Below are 15,770 nucleotides of genomic sequence, written 5' to 3' on the forward strand. Positions count from 1 at the left end.
GCTAAAGAAAGAAGACAACTAAACGTAAGTTTTATCCCTGATCCCTGCCCAATCCCCGTTCATCCACCCCAATCCCCGTTCATCCACCCCAATCCCCGTTCATCCACCCCAATCCCCCCTTCCCCCTCTTTTTACCCCCTCCACCCCCATTTGTGCCGCCTCCGTGCGCACATTTAGTAGCCGCCGAGCGTTGATTGGTGACGCAGTTCACCGATCAACGCTCGCGCTCGCTTTTTTTCCCTCGCCCCCGTTGCGCCAACTCCGTACACACATTCCGCAGCCGCCAAAGTTTGATAAGTGACGCAGTTCACTTATCAGAGTTTGTGCCTGCCGTTTTCCTTTTTTTTTTTTCACCCCCCTTTTGCGCCACCTGACTACAACCGTACGTTTTGATCACTGATCCCTGCCCAATCCCCACTTCCACCCCCATCTCCCTTCCCCCTCTTTTTACCCCCCTTTGCACCTCCTTCCGTGCGCCCATTTAACAGCCGCCGAACGTTGATTGGTGACGTAGTTCACCGATCAACGCTCGCGCTCGCTTTTTTCCCTCACCCCCGTTGCGCCAACTCCGTACACACATTCCGCAGCCGCCGAAGTTTGATAAGTGACGCAGTTCACTTATCAGAGTTTGTGCCTGCCGTTTTCCCTTTTTTTTTTTTTCACCCCCCTTTTGCGCCACCTGACTACAACCGTACGTTTTGATCACTGATCCCTGCCCAATCCCCACTTCCACCCCCATCTCCCTTCCCCCTCTTTTTACCCCCCTTTGCACCTCCTTCCGTGCGCCCATTTAACAGCCGCCGAACGTTGATTGGTGACGCAGTTCACCGATCAACGCTCGCGCTCGCTTTTTTTCCCTCACCCCCGTTGCGCCAACTCCGTACACACATTCCGCAGCCGCCAAAGTTTGATAAGTGACGCAGTTCACTTATCAGAGTTTGTGCCTGCCGTTTTCCTTTTTTTTTTTCACCCCCCTTTTGCGCCACCTGACTACAACCGTACGTTTTGATCACTGATCCCTGCCCAATCCCCACTTCCACCCCCATCTCCCTTCCCCCTCTTTTTACCCCCCTTTGCACCTCCTTCCGTGCGCCCATTTAACAGCTGCCGAGCGTTGATTGGTGACGCAGTTCACCGATCAACTCTCGCGCTCGCTTTTTTCCCTTCAGCCTTTTTGCGCAACCTCCGTACACACATCCCGCAGCCGCCAAACTTTGATAAGTGACGCAGTTCTCTTATCAGAGTTTGTGCCTGCCTTTTTTTTTTTTTTTACAGGTTTTTCTTCTCCTTTTAGCATTTTCTTTTCAGATAAGTTTGCACAAATCACTATCCCCCCACACATACACATACAGTTATCAATAAAGTGCACCCAATCACCATATTCACACAAAAATGTCCCGCTCGTCCCGTTCGTCCCAACAGCGCTATTCATTGGAGGAGGCATATGCTTTCCTTGCCTCCGACACTGATAGCGAGGGAGAGGATCCCACTTTTCTTCACTTTTCTGATTCTTCATCCTCTTCCTCCTCCTCCTCCTCTTCCTCCTCCTCCTCCTCTTCCTCCTCGGGTCCTGCGGAACCACCACGCAGACGCCCCAGGACAGAAGATGAGGCAGCCCCCACCACTCCTGAACCAGCGCTCCCCACTGCGGAACCCACATGGACCTCGCCCCCCGAAAATTACGAGCCACTGATTCCTGATTTTGTGGCAGAATCAGGAATCAAGTTTGACACCACGGGCCTCACAGAAACAGACTTTTTCAAAGTCTTTTTCTCTGAGGATTTTATTAACCTCATGGTGGAGCAAACTAATTTGTATGCTCGTCAATTTTTGGAGCAAAACCCCGGTACATCATTTTCCAACTGGTCTCCTGTAGACGCAGTTGAAATGATGCAGTTTTGGGGCCTGGTCCTCCACATGGGGATCGTGAAGAAGCCAGAAATGCGGCAATATTGGAGTGTAGATGTTTTATATAACACTCCAGTATTCCGAATGGCCATGGTTCGGAGACGTTTTGAGGCCATCCATAAATTCCTGCATTATTCCGATAATGCACAGTGTCCCGCACGAGATGACCCCAACTTTGACCGTCTGTTCAAAGTTCGGCCGGTCATCGAACACTTCAACAAAAAGTTTTCTGAAGTGTACGTGCCCAAAAGGGACATCTGCGTGGATGAGTCCTTGGTCCATTTTAAGGGGCGGCTCGGATTCCGTCAATACCTGCCCAACAAAAGGGCCAGGTACGGAATCAAACTCTACAAGCTGTGTGAGAGTGCCTCAGGGTACATCCACAGGTTTAGAGTGTATGAAGGGAAGGACAGCAGGATTGAACCCCCTGAGTGTCCTCCTGTCCTGGGAGTGAGTGGGAAGATCGTGTGGGATTTGGTGCACCCACTGCTGGATAAAGGTTATCACCTCTATACTGATAACTTTTATACCAGCATCCCACTCTACAAATCCCTCTCTGCGCGAGGTACCGCAGCCTGCGGTACTGTGCGCAAAAATCAGAGAGGCCTCCCAAAGACGCTACTTCGGCAGATGCTCAGAAAAGGTGAGAGCAAGGCCCAATGTAGCGACCACCTGCTGGTGGTCAAGTACAAGGACAAGAGGGATGTCCTTCTCTTGACCACCATACATGGTGATGGCAGAGCCCTCAGCACTGTACGGGGTACCTCTACACAGGTCTGCAAACCGGACTGTGTACTGGGCTACAACAAAAGCATGGGGGGGGTTGATCTCTCTGATCAACTCCTCCAACCATACAGTGCTTTGAGAAAGGCCAAGGTGTGGTACAAAAAGTTGGCCGTCCACATCGTACAAATGGCAATGCTCAACGCTTTCCTGCTGTTACGATGTGCACGCCACACCGATACGTCGTACCTTCAGTTCCAGGAGGTAGTGGTTAAGGCCCTGATATTTGGTACTCCGGAAGGAGAGGGCCCCAGTACTTCCGGAACTGAAGGTGCTCGTATCGTACCAGGCCAGCATTTTCCGGGGGTGGTCCCGCCAACCGGCAGAAAAGGTAAGCCGCAAAAAAGGTGCCGAGTGTGTTACAAAAGGGGAATACGCAAGGACACCATTTATCAATGCGACACCTGCCCCGAAAAACCTGGCCTGTGTATGAAGGATTGCTTCAGATTGTACCACACCTCCATGCACTACTAATTTACTTTACAAGAAAGCGTACATTAGTTCCAAAAAGGGGGCACATCTAGATAAGTTCCTTGGGGGGGGTCTAGGTTCCAAAATGATGTCACTTGTGGGTTTTTTTTACTGTTTAGGCACATCAGGGGCTCTGCAAACGGAACATGACGACCGCAGACAATTTCTGCATTCCAAAACGTCACAACTTCCCTTTCGAGCCCCAACGTGTGCCTAAACAGTTTTTTCCCACATATGGCGTACCAGCGTAATCAGGACAATTTGGACAACAACTTTTGATGTCCAATTTCTCCTGTTACCTTTGGGAAAATTAAAAATTGGGGACTAAAATATCATTTTTGTGGGAAAAAATAGGATTTTTTATTTTCACGCCTGGGCATTATAAACTTTAGTGAAGCACGTGGGGGTTCAAATTTCTCACCACACAACTAGATAAGTTCCTTAGGGGGTACAGTTTCCAAAATGGGGTCACTTGTGGGGGGTTTCTACTGTTTAGTCACATCAGGGGCTCTGCAAATGGAACATGATGCCAGCAGAACATTCCATCAAAGTCTGCATTCCAAAACGTCACTACTTCCCTTTCGAGCCCCAACGTGTGCCCAAACAGTAGTTCCTCCCCACATATGGGGTATCAGCGTACTCAGGACAAATTGGACAACAACTTTTGGGGTCCAATTTCTCCTGGTACCCTTGGGAAAATTAAAAATTGGGGACTAAAATATCATTTTTGTGGGAAAAAATAGGATTTTTTATTTTCACACCTGGGCATTATAAAGTTTAGTGAAGCACGTGGGGGTTCAAAATTCTCACCACACAACTAGATAAGTTCCTTAGGGGGTACAGTTTCCAAAATGGGGTCACTTGTGGGGGGTTTCTACTGTTTAGTCACATCAGGGGCTCTGCAAATGGAACATGATGCCAGCAGAACATTCCATCAAAGTCTGCATTCCAAAACGTCACTACTTCCCTTTCGAGCCCCAACGTGTGCCCAAACAGTAGTTCCTCCCCACATATGGGGTATCAGCGTACTCAGGACAAATTGGACAACAACTTTTGGGGTCCAATTTCTCCTGGTACCCTTGGGAAAATTAAAAATTGGGGACTAAAATATCATTTTTGTGGGAAAAAATAGGATTTTTTATTTTCACACCTGGGCATTATAAAGTTTAGTGAAGCACGTGGGGGTTCAAAATTCTCACCACACAACTAGATAAGTTCCTTAGGGGGTACAGTTTCCAAAATGGGGTCACTTGTGGGGGGTTTCTACTGTTTAGTCACATCAGGGGCTCTGCAAATGGAACATGATGCCAGCAGAACATTCCATCAAAGTCTGCATTCCAAAACGTCACTACTTCCCTTTCGAGCCCCAACGTGTGCCCAAACAGTAGTTCCTCCCCACATATGGGGTATCAGCGTACTCAGGACAAATTGGACAACAACTTTTGGGGTCCAATTTCTCCTGGTACCCTTGGGAAAATTAAAAATTGGGGACTAAAATATCATTTTTGTAGGAAAAAATAGGATTTTTTATTTTCACGCCTGGGCATTATATACTTTAGTGAAGCACGTGGGGGTTCAAAATTCTCACCACACAACTAGATAAGTTCCTTAGGGGGTCTAGTTTCCAAAATGGGGTCACTTGTGGGGGGTTTCCACTGTTTAGGCACATCAGGGGGTCGCCAAACGCGACATGGCGTCCGATCTCAATTCCAGCCAAAGTTAGCTTGAAAAAGTCAAACGGCGCTCCTTTCCTTCTGAGCCCTGCCATGCGCCCAAACAGTGGTCCCCCCCCACATATGGGGTATCAGCGTACTCAGGACAAATTGGACAACAACTTTTGGGGTCCAATTTCTCCTTTTACCCTTGAGAAAATAAAAAATTGGGGACTAAACGATCATGTTTGTGGAAAAAATAGGATTTTTTTTTTTCACGCCCGGGCGTTATAAACTTTCGTGAAGCACTTGGGGGATAAAAGTGCTCATGACACATCTAGATAAGTTCCTTAGGGGGTCTAGTTTCCAAAATGGGGTCATTTGTGGGGGGTTTCCACTGTTTAGGCACATCAGGGGGTCGCCAAACGCGACATGGCGTCCGATCTCAATTCCAGCCAAATTTAGCTTGAAAAAGTCAAACGGCGCTCCTTTCCTTCTGAGCCCTGCCATGCGCCCACACAGTGGTCCCCCCCCACATATGGGGTATCAGCGTACTCAGGACAAATTGGACAACAACTTTTGGGGTCCAATTTCTCCTTTTACCCTTGAGAAAATAAAAAATTGGGGACTAAACGATCATGTTTGTGGAAAAAATAGGAATTTTTTTTTTCACGCCCGGGCGTTATAAACTTTCGTGAATAACTTGGGGGATAAAAGTGCTCATGACACATCTAGATAAGTTCCTTAGGGGGTCTAGTTTCCAAAATGGGGTCATTTGTGGGAGGTTTCCACTGCTTAGGCACATCAGGGGGTCGCCAAACGCGACATGGCGTCCGATCTCAATTCCAGCCAAATTTAGCTTGAAAAAGTCAAACGGCGCTCCTTTCCTTCTGAGCCCTGCCATGCGCCCAAAAAGTGGTTCCCCCTCACATGTGGGGTATCAGCGTACTCAGGATAAATTGGACAACAACTTTTGAGGTCCATTTTCTCTTTTTACCCTTGGGAAATTAAAAAGATTATTGCTGAAAGATCATTTTTGTGACTAAAAAGTAAAATGTTAATTTTTTCCTTCCATGTTGCTTCTGCTGCTGTGAATCACCTGAAGGGTTAATAAACTTCTTGAATGTGGTTTTGAGCACCTTGAGGGGTGCAGTTTTTAGAATGGTGTCGCTTTTGGGTATTTTCTGCCATATAGACCCTTCAAAATGACTTCAAATGTGAGGTGGTCCCTAAAAAAAATGGTTTTGTAAATTTGGTTGTAAAAATGAGAAATTGCTGGTCAAATTTTAACCCTTATAACTTCCTTGAAAAAAAAAAGTTTGTTTCAAAAATTGTGCTGATGTAAAGTAGACATGTGGGAAATGTTATTTATTAACTATATTGTGTCACATAACTCTCTGGTTTAACAGAATAAAAATTCAAAGTTGGAAAATTGTGAAATTTTCAAAATTTTCGCCAAATTTCCGTTTTTTTCACAAATAAACGCAAGTTATATCGAAGAAATTTTAGCACTATCATGAAGTACAATATGTTACAAGAAAACAATCTCAGAATCGCTAAGATCCGTTGAAGCGTTTCGGAGTTATAACCTCATAAAGGGACAGTGGTCAGAATTGTAAAAATTGGCCTGGTCATTAACGTGCAAACCACCCTTGGGGGTAAAGGGGTTAAGGAAGATGTCGGCTTTCCTATCTAACGGGTCTTTCAAATTTCCCAAGTCGTCGAAGGGGAGAGACGACTTTTTGCATGCCTTAGCGACTGCCGCATCCAACTTCGGGACTTTATCCCATGAGGACGAAGCCGCTTCTTCAAAGGGATACCGTCTTTTAAAGGCTGGCGGAAGCGACCCCTTCCTTTCTGGTTTCTTCCATTCTTTTGAGATTAACGATTTGATCTTGTCAATTACTGGAAAGGCTCTTCGGGATTTCCGCTCAATACCCCTGAACATAACATCCTGAATGGAACATTCCGATTGGGTATCTTCTATCCCCATTGTGCTGTTAACTGCTTTGACCAGATGGTTAACCCTTTCTAGGGACAAACAGGCTCGAGCAGACTCCTGATCCTCAGAGGAGGAAGTGGACGGAAGAGACCCTGAGCTCAGCTCACCCGAATCCGAATCTACCTCAGATAAAGGGGATGACCTTTTAGCTTCTGCCCCCCGAGATTTGGATCTCTCGGCACCTTTAATTTCCTGTCTCACCATCTCTCTTATTGTAGAGGTTAGATCAGGCGCCTCCTCCTCCAGTAAACGTTGAATACATATTTTACATAACTTCCTCAAATGTCCATCTGGAAGCGGCTCTGCACATTCGGCACACTGCCTATGTTTGGCTTTGGACAAACTTTTCCTCCCCTGATAGAGGAAAAAAGACAAGGGGAACACAACCATCACTAAGTGGACTTTCACGAAGCTCACTTACCCCGTCCAGTAATGAGTGGTACCGTAGATGGGGGATCCTTCGAAGCCGGCAAATCTTTACGGGCTGAGGATTTTGGTATAGAGATCCGTGCCTCCTTAGCTCCACCAGCGCGGCTACTGCCACTAGACCGACGCTGGGAGCTTCTACGAGGCTTATCTGACAGCTGCTGCGGCTCCTGCTGCTGCTGGCTGGTAGTTCCTTCTGGCGACTCCATTATGGAATGGGTGAGGAACTCTGATTATCCCAGCTTGCCGCATTAAATACCCCCAAGGTACCACCCCCGGATGGGGGCCAGCAGGGAATCCCAGGTGGCCATTAAACCGTCTGCCGCTGTGCTGCGCTACCCCTCCCTGAAGCCCAGACTGATCCCGCAGCTGGGCGCCGCCATTAGCCGGAGATGACGCTACTGCGCATGCCCAGCCGCGTCATCCGGCCGCGCCGCCCGCCGCGTCATCCGGACACGCCCCCTTCAGGACGCGGCGGCAGCGCCAAGCCGACACGCGGACCAGGACGCCAGCAAACCCCCCGGACCAATGCCGCGTCCCCGCCCGGACCAGCGTGACTCCCGGGACCCTGAGCAGCCAAGCACCTCCATAGGTATGTGCGGTTGCCTGAGAAGCTAGCCTATCAGAGGCTGCTTCCTCCTGCTGCCACCTACACCGCGCAGTGCCCCTGCCGTGTGGTGCTTCCTGCCCCCTGGACGGGCCGAGGTAGGGGACCCCCGCTACCTGTACCGGGCCGCCAGGAGTGGGGAGTCTTCTTACTTCGACCCTCTTGTCAGGGCCTGTCTGCAAGAGGTTCCGCTGTCAGGGACAGGAAACCAAACTGACGTGGGAGAGAGGTGCCGCCCTTTTTATGTCTGTAGGTTTCCTGTGCCTGAAGGGCGGATCCCCTCTCTCGTTGTGCTGTCATGGCGACTGAATAAATAAAGAATTAAAATAAAAAATATTGATATATTTACCTCTCCGGCGGCCCCTGGACTCAGCGCGGGTAACCGGCAGGCTTCGTGGTTCAAAATCAGCGCTTTTAGGACCTGAGAATCACGTCCCGGCTTCTGATTGGTCGCGGGCCGCCCATGTGACCGCCACGCGACCAATCACAAGCCGCGACGTCATTCGCAGGTCCTTAACGCGCTCATTTTTTAAAAATGAGCGCGTTAATGGCTTTCAAAGACGTAGCGGCTTGTGATTGGTCGCGTGGCGGTCACATGGGCGGCCCGCGACCAATCAGAAGCCGGGACGTGATTCTCAGGTCCTAAAAGCGCTGATTTTGAACAAAGAAGCCTGCCGGTTACCCGCGCTGAGTTCAGGGGCCGCCGGAGAGGTAAATATATCAATATTTTTTATTTTAATTCTTTATTTTACACATCCCTATGGATCCCAGGGCCTGAAGGAGAGTTTCCTCTCCTTCAGACCCTGGGAACCATGAGAATACCTTCCGATACTTGATGTCCCATTGACTTGTATTGGTATCGGATATCGGTATCGGCGATATCCGATATTTTTCGGGTATCGGCCGATACTATCCGATACCGATACTTTCAAGTATCGGACGGTATCGCTCAACACTACTCAGCAGCAGCCACTGCTGCTTGTTCCTGGAATACACCCTTGGAGTCAAAATCATTGCTACACCTGTAGATAAATTCCCGAAAGGGGTATCATTTCTGATGCCTCCTGTCTATCAGTACAGGTTAGCCATATGGCAAGACTCATGAGAAATGGAGTGCTATTGGCAAATGGCGCCATGTCCCTCCCGAGTCTCGCCATATGGCTAAGCCATACTGTACAGCCATTCTGCAGAATTTTGGTGCCATTTTTACCCATTTCACAGTGTGAAAGTTTAAAGCCAGGGGCTAAAACAAAATTTTGGTGGTAAAAAATAAAATTATATTTTTGGCATAAAATTCTGTGACCTACCTTTAGTGTCAATATGATCACAGCACCCGCCTAGGTGAATTAATTGAGATGTGTAGTTTGCAACATAGGGGTGGTTCTGCTGTTCTGGCACCTCAGTGGCTCTGCCAATGTGACATGGCACACTCATACCATTCCTGCAAAATGTGAAATCCAATATCACGCTTCTTCCATTCTGAGCTTTGCACTGTGCCTCAAAAGTAGTTTGACCACTTATGGGGTATTGGCGTACTCAGGAGAAATTGCACAACATATTTTGGGGTCCATTTTCTCCTGCTATCCTTGTGAAAATAAAAAATAAACATTTTTGTGGGAAAAATTTGATTTTTATTTTTACATCTCTGTGTTATAAACGTCTGTGAAGCACTTGGGAGTTCAAGGTGCCCTCCACACATTTATAGACATTTCTTGAGGGGTCTATTTTCCAAAATGGTGTCAATTGTGGGCAGTTTCCACTGTTTAGGTACATCAGAGGCTCTCCAAACGTGACAGAGTCCGCTAATTATTCCAGCAAATTTTATACATTCAAGAAATCACTTCTGAGCCCTGCCGTGTGCCCAAACAGTGATTTTCCCCCACATATGGGGTATCGGTATGCTCACTATAAATTGCACAAAAAATTTCAGTGTCCATTTTTTCCTGTCACCCTTGCGAAAAGAAAAAAACAATATACAGTACAGCCCCCCCTATAGGGCTCCCATCTCATATACAGTCCCCTCCATACATTACATGAGTGATAACTATTGTACATTCTACAATAGGTCATAAATCAGATAGTATAGTCCTCCATACAGTATTCTGGGCACCACAGTGCTCCATACAGAATAATGAGCCCCATATATTGCCCAATACAGTATTGTGGGCACCGCACAGCGCCCCATACAGAATAACATAGCCTGGCTGTGACATCAGACGGCCAGAGCTCTCTGCGCCCGCCCCACACAGTAGTACACAGCGCAGGCGCCGGATTTAATGCGAAAACAGCGCGGAGGGGCGGCGCCCGGAGCCCCTGAATATTTGAGTGACGGCAGTGTGGCGTTTCAAGCAGGGGGGTGAGGACCTGCCTCCCTGGCGAAAGACAGGTATTTTGGAGAAGTAATAAAACGCTTTATTTTGGGAATACATGCACCAAAAACTGAAAGAGCCACCTTGTTAGAATGCAGCATTACTGCTGCACAAGGTGGCTCTTTTAGTTTATAACGGCTGGAGGGGGTGACAGTGGCCCTTTAACACTGTGTGAACCTAGCCTAAGGAATGACATTCCAAAACATGTAAAAAGTGTATTGAAAACCGCATTTCATGTCATATGTGCACATGGATTTCCAATAAAGTACTTAACGAAGGAAAACTGAGTGCTGACATACTGCTGAAAATCGGTTTATTTTTTGAGCAAGTACATTGACATCTGAATGAGGCTTTAGTCTTATTTTGCAAAACTAAGGTCCCAATTCATTAGGACTGCCACTTTCAAAGGTATGCTAGACAAAGGCGTGTCAAATTCATTACGAGGTGCACTCTTCTTAATGAGTTTTGGTGCATCTTACAGTTGGCGCTTGAATCTATCATAAATGTTACTCCAACCACGGGCTGGCGTATATTTCTGGCATAATTTACGCAAATTTTGTGATGCAAATTAAAATAAATTTGACAGGTGGTCCTATCCTGGCTCAGCCCACTCTAGTAATTTCTCTGGAACCTTCTCAGGGTTCATGAGCCTTGAACGCCGTTGACCTTTCTCACGTCAGCGCTGCACACTGCAGGAGTGTAATCACACTGCTGTCTCAGTGTGTTCTGTCTAGTTTGTATCATGCCACCGCTCAACAAACCACCCAGATGTAGAAGAGTTTGGGTTCTTTGTGTGACAGCATCACATAGGGATTCTCAGTGGACAGGTGAGAAGTATTATTTTTACAGTAATAAATGGGAAAAAGGGGGACAGAGTGTTTATTTAAAATAAAGGGGTCTGTGTCTTTCCTTTAATTAAATGAATTTATTCCGGCTGTGTATTTTTTACAATAGATCTATGTGGTTAGTAATGGGGGCATCTTATAGACACCTCTCCATTACTAACCCGTGGCCATAAAATTGCTGACATCAACCACAACCCTATTACCCCACTTGCCACCGCACTAGGGAAAGTGGTAAGAGTGAAGCTAAGCGCCAGATGTAGCGCATCTTATGGATAAGCCATTTCTGGGGCAGATGAGAGCTGATGTTCTTAGGCTTCCTAGCCTATTAATATCAGCCAGCAGCTGTCTGCCTAGCATTTGCTGGTAATTAATTATAAGGGGACCCCACAACATTTTTTCAAGGGGGGGGGGGGTAAATCAACCATTTTAATAACCAGTAAAGGCTAAGTACACAGCTGTGAGCTGATATTAACCCCTTTCTGCCAGCTGACGGAATAGTACGTCAGCTGACAGATCCCCTGCTTTGAGGTGGGCTCCCACCTCAAAGCCGCGACATGTCAGCTGTTTTGTACAGCTGACATGTGCGCGCAATGAGCGCGAGCGGAATCGCGATCCGCCAGCGCCCATTAACTAGTTAAATGCCGCCATCAAGCGCTGACGGCGGCATTTAACTAGCGCTCCCGGCCGCTCGGCCGGAAGTGCTCGCACTGCTGACCCCCGTCACATGATCGGGGGTCAGCAGTGCATTGCCATAACAACCAGAGGTCTCCTTGAGACCTCTATGGTTGTTGATGGCCGATTGCTTTGAGCGCCACCCTGTGGTCGGCGTTCAGAGCAACCCTGCATTTCTGCTACATAGAGGTGATCTGTGCATCACCTCTATGTAGCAGAGGCGATCGAGTTGTGCATGCTTCTAGCCTCCTATGGAGGCTATTGAAGCATGCCAAAATAAAAAAAAAAAAAAAAAAAAAAGTGATTAAAAATATTAAAAAAATAAAAAAAAAAATATATAAAAGTTCAAATCACCCCCCTTTCGCCCCAATCAAAATAAAACAATTTAAAAAAAAAATCAAACATACACATATTTGGTATCGCCGCGTTCAGAATCGCCCGATCTATCAATAAAAACAAAGGATTAACCTGACCGCTAAATGGCGTAGTGAGAAAAAAAAATCAAAACGCCAAAATTATGTTTTTTTGGTGGCCGCGACATTGCATTAAAATGCAATAACGGGCGATCAAAAGAACGTATCTACACCAAAATGGTATCATTAAAAACGCCAGCTCGGCACGCAAAAAATAAGCCCTCACCTGATGCCAGATCACGAAAATTGGAGACGCTACAGGTATTGGAAAATCGCGCAATTTTTTTTTTTTTTAAGCAAACGTTGGAATTTTTTTTCACCACTTAGATAAAAAATAACCTAGACATGTTAGGTGTCTATGAACTCGTAATGACCTGGAGAATCATAATGGCAGTTTTAGCATTTGGTGAACCTAGCAAAAAAGCCAAACAAAAAACCAGTGTGAGATTGCACTTTTTTTGCAATTTCATCACACTTGGAATTTTTTTCCCATTTTCTGTTACATGGCATGGTAAAACCAATGGTATCGTTCAAAAGTACATCTCGTCCCACAAAAAATAAGCCCTCACATGGCCATATTGACGGAAAAATAAAAAAGTTATGGCTCTGGGAAGGAGGGGAGCAAAAAACGAAAATGAAAAAGCGGAAAAAGTTCCGGGGGTGAAGGGGTTAATAGCCTGGGAAACTCCATGTGTATTACCCCCTTACCATACTTACTATAAGCATCAGCTCTCAACTGTCTGCTGTCCCTCAGCTGGTTAAGAAAAAGTAGAGGGACCTCACAAAAAAATTTTTCTTGAATTTATTGAATTATTAGCCAAATACATGAACATTAAATTACACACGCACTGCACTTATTATATTTGTCACTGACATCTTTCTATCTATTCTGATGGGTCACGCTGTGAATTTACTGTACTCAGCTAACGAAATGTCAGGTTTTGTAGGAGATTGGTCCATAAAAATTGGACGGCACACGCATGGGCTGTTTGTTGTGCTATTTTTTTCTCACACACATTGACTTGCATTGGCAAATCTTGTCCAATATACGCAGCCACTCGTATGTGGCAAGATTTTGTTAAGTCCGATCTGAGCTGAGAAAAACAATTGCAGATGAGCACTGAAGCATTGACGAACATTAGTCCAAGTGCATTCCGATTTTTTATAGAATTGCACTCGTCCGTTTTTAACGCAGAGGAGTACGAGCCTTTACATTGACAAGTGACCTCGGAATGATGCAGATAACAGAAGACGACGGTGGCTGGCGAGTATTAACAATATAATATATATATATATATATATATATATATATATATATATATATATATATATATATATATATATATATATATATATATATATATATATATATATATATATATATATATATATATATATATATAGTGGCGCAGTGGATAGCACTGCAGCCCTGCAGCGCTGGAGTCCTGGGTTCAAACCCCACCAAGGACAACATCTGCAAAGAGTTTGTATGTTCTCTCCGTGTTTGCGTGGGTTTCCTCCGGGTTCTCCGGTTTCCTCCCACATTCCAAAGACATACTGATAGGGAATTTAGACTATGAGCCCCATTGGGGACAGCGATGTTAATGTGTGCAAACTGTAAAGCGCTGCGAAATATGTTAGCGCTATATAAAAAGACTATTATTATTATTATTATAATACTAGGGTCAATCAACTTACATAAATAATACTACTCCAGCAGTAAAATAAAAACAATTAACTCTAGAGTGGTGCTTTAAGAGCAAAAATTAGGGCTCATTCAGACATCAGTGATTTTTTTTTTTTTTTTTTTTTTTTTTTTACACAAAAAACTGTTTTTCCCTCAGGGATGGATCAGACTTTCATTAGTTTTTTTCTGATTAAAAAAAAAATAAAATAAAGCAATGGAGACTGTTTATTATGAGAAGCTTGTGCAATCAGTGAAAAACAAACAGCACATGGATGGCATCCAAGTGCTGTCTGATTTTTTTTTTTCATGGACCCATAGACTTGCATTGGTGAGTTTGATCTAAGATTCCCATAAATCGGTCATACCGTCATGATTTTATACAGACCACTCAGTCTATGAAAATACACAGACGTGTGAACGGCCCCGTAGACTATAACAGCTACTAGTTTTGATGGTGAAAAACACAAATATAACTAATATGAGAAAAACTGACGCTAGAATGAGCAGAAATAAAAGGTAATCAATAATGATTTCCATAGGAAAACGGCTGAATATTTTGCAGCCATAATGACTAACTTTTGTCGCTCTGAATGTATTTCTGCAGCGAGCGTGACACCGACTGATGACATCATTTGTCACAGTTAATTTTAGGGACAAAAATATCAACGAAAGAAGTAGAATTATCGTCACGTGGACACTTACCTGTAAGAGATGGAAGCAGGAGGGCTAGAGTCCATCCTAGGAGCAGCATTGTCCAGTGTCAATAGTCCAGGCCTCCACAGCAGTCCTCTGCGAGTCCTCCAGCTCCACGTACACTGGTGGATAGAAGTCTGTCAATATCCTGAGATGATTCTCATTTCATAAACACATTTTCAGCGCTTCGGGGAGACTTCACATTTCAGACTGTGAAGTGTTGCCTTCCTTGGCCTTAGCTCCCACAGCTTACAGGAAATGCATATGAAACCTAAACCTGTACACTCCCAGGTACACAAGGCGTGTCCGCCAACTGCTTCCTTATTACCTTCAAGGTGTTTGCAGGTAAAAGCTGGTTACAGACATCTGCTGTGTAAAGTGAATGCTGCCGCAGGTCACCGCCACAGTTTGAGCATATGGGATTTATAGCTGAGCCATTGACTTCTCACAGATTATACGTCGTGTCCAGAGAAAATAACACAGATTTGTGTTATATAATCCATCCAATCCACACAAGTTGTCCACTTTCACGAAGGCTATGTGCACACATTCAGGTTTTTTCGCGGTAAAAACGCTAGAAAAACTCATTAAAAACGCATACATTATTCATCCTATCATTTAGAATGCATTCTGCATGTTTTGTGCACATGATGCGTTTTTTCCGCGATAAAAAACGCATTGCGGTAAAAAAAGCAGCATGTTCATTAATTTTGCGGATTTTCTGCGTTTTTCCCGCTGTTCTATGCATTTGGGAAAAAACGCACCAAAAACGCGTCAAAAACGCGCAAAAAAAACGCAAAAAAAACGCATGCGGATTTCTGGCAGAAATGTCCGTTTTTTGTCAGGAAAATTTCTGCAAGAAATCCTGACGTGTGCACATACCCTAAAGCCTCGTTCACACAGCAGGATATTGGTTAGCAGTATCTGCTTTTTTTTTTTTGCTATTCTGAGGCACACAACCATATTTTCGATCGGAGTGCAGAACGTGGAAAAAAACGGCAGCACTTGGACCAATGTTATTCAATTGTGCTGCTCAGATTATGTTTGTTTGTTTTTTGTCGGACTGAATTAACTTCTCACATCTGTTCGAGAAAAATGGAGGATCCAGGTTTTGAGTCTCACAGACTGGAGACATTGCAGCCAAGTTCACACATTCAGTATTCGGTGAGTTTTTTACCTCAGTATTTGTAAGCCAAAACCAGGAGTGGGTGATAGAAACACGTCACCACTTCTGCATATATT

The 15,770-nt window shown here is 45.3% G+C and overlaps 1 protein-coding gene across 2 annotated transcripts in view; it reads right to left on the reverse strand.

Moving 5' to 3' along the window:
• CDCP1 (CUB domain containing protein 1) overlaps window positions 1–14,854 on the reverse strand; it is a 139,839-nt gene extending 124,985 nt beyond the window's left edge. For both annotated transcript variants that reach the window (XM_069730155.1, XM_069730154.1), the window contains exon 1: window positions 14,538–14,854. In XM_069730155.1, the coding sequence (XP_069586256.1) occupies window positions 14,538–14,586 (49 nt within the window). In that variant the 5' untranslated portion in view covers window positions 14,587–14,854. The remainder of the gene's footprint in view (window positions 1–14,537) is intronic.
• Window positions 14,855–15,770: the final 916 nt, after the last annotated feature.

This window comes from Ranitomeya imitator, chromosome 6 (genome assembly GCF_032444005.1).
Source record: "Ranitomeya imitator isolate aRanImi1 chromosome 6, aRanImi1.pri, whole genome shotgun sequence".
In the NCBI taxonomy this organism is placed as follows: domain Eukaryota; kingdom Metazoa; phylum Chordata; class Amphibia; order Anura; family Dendrobatidae; genus Ranitomeya; species Ranitomeya imitator.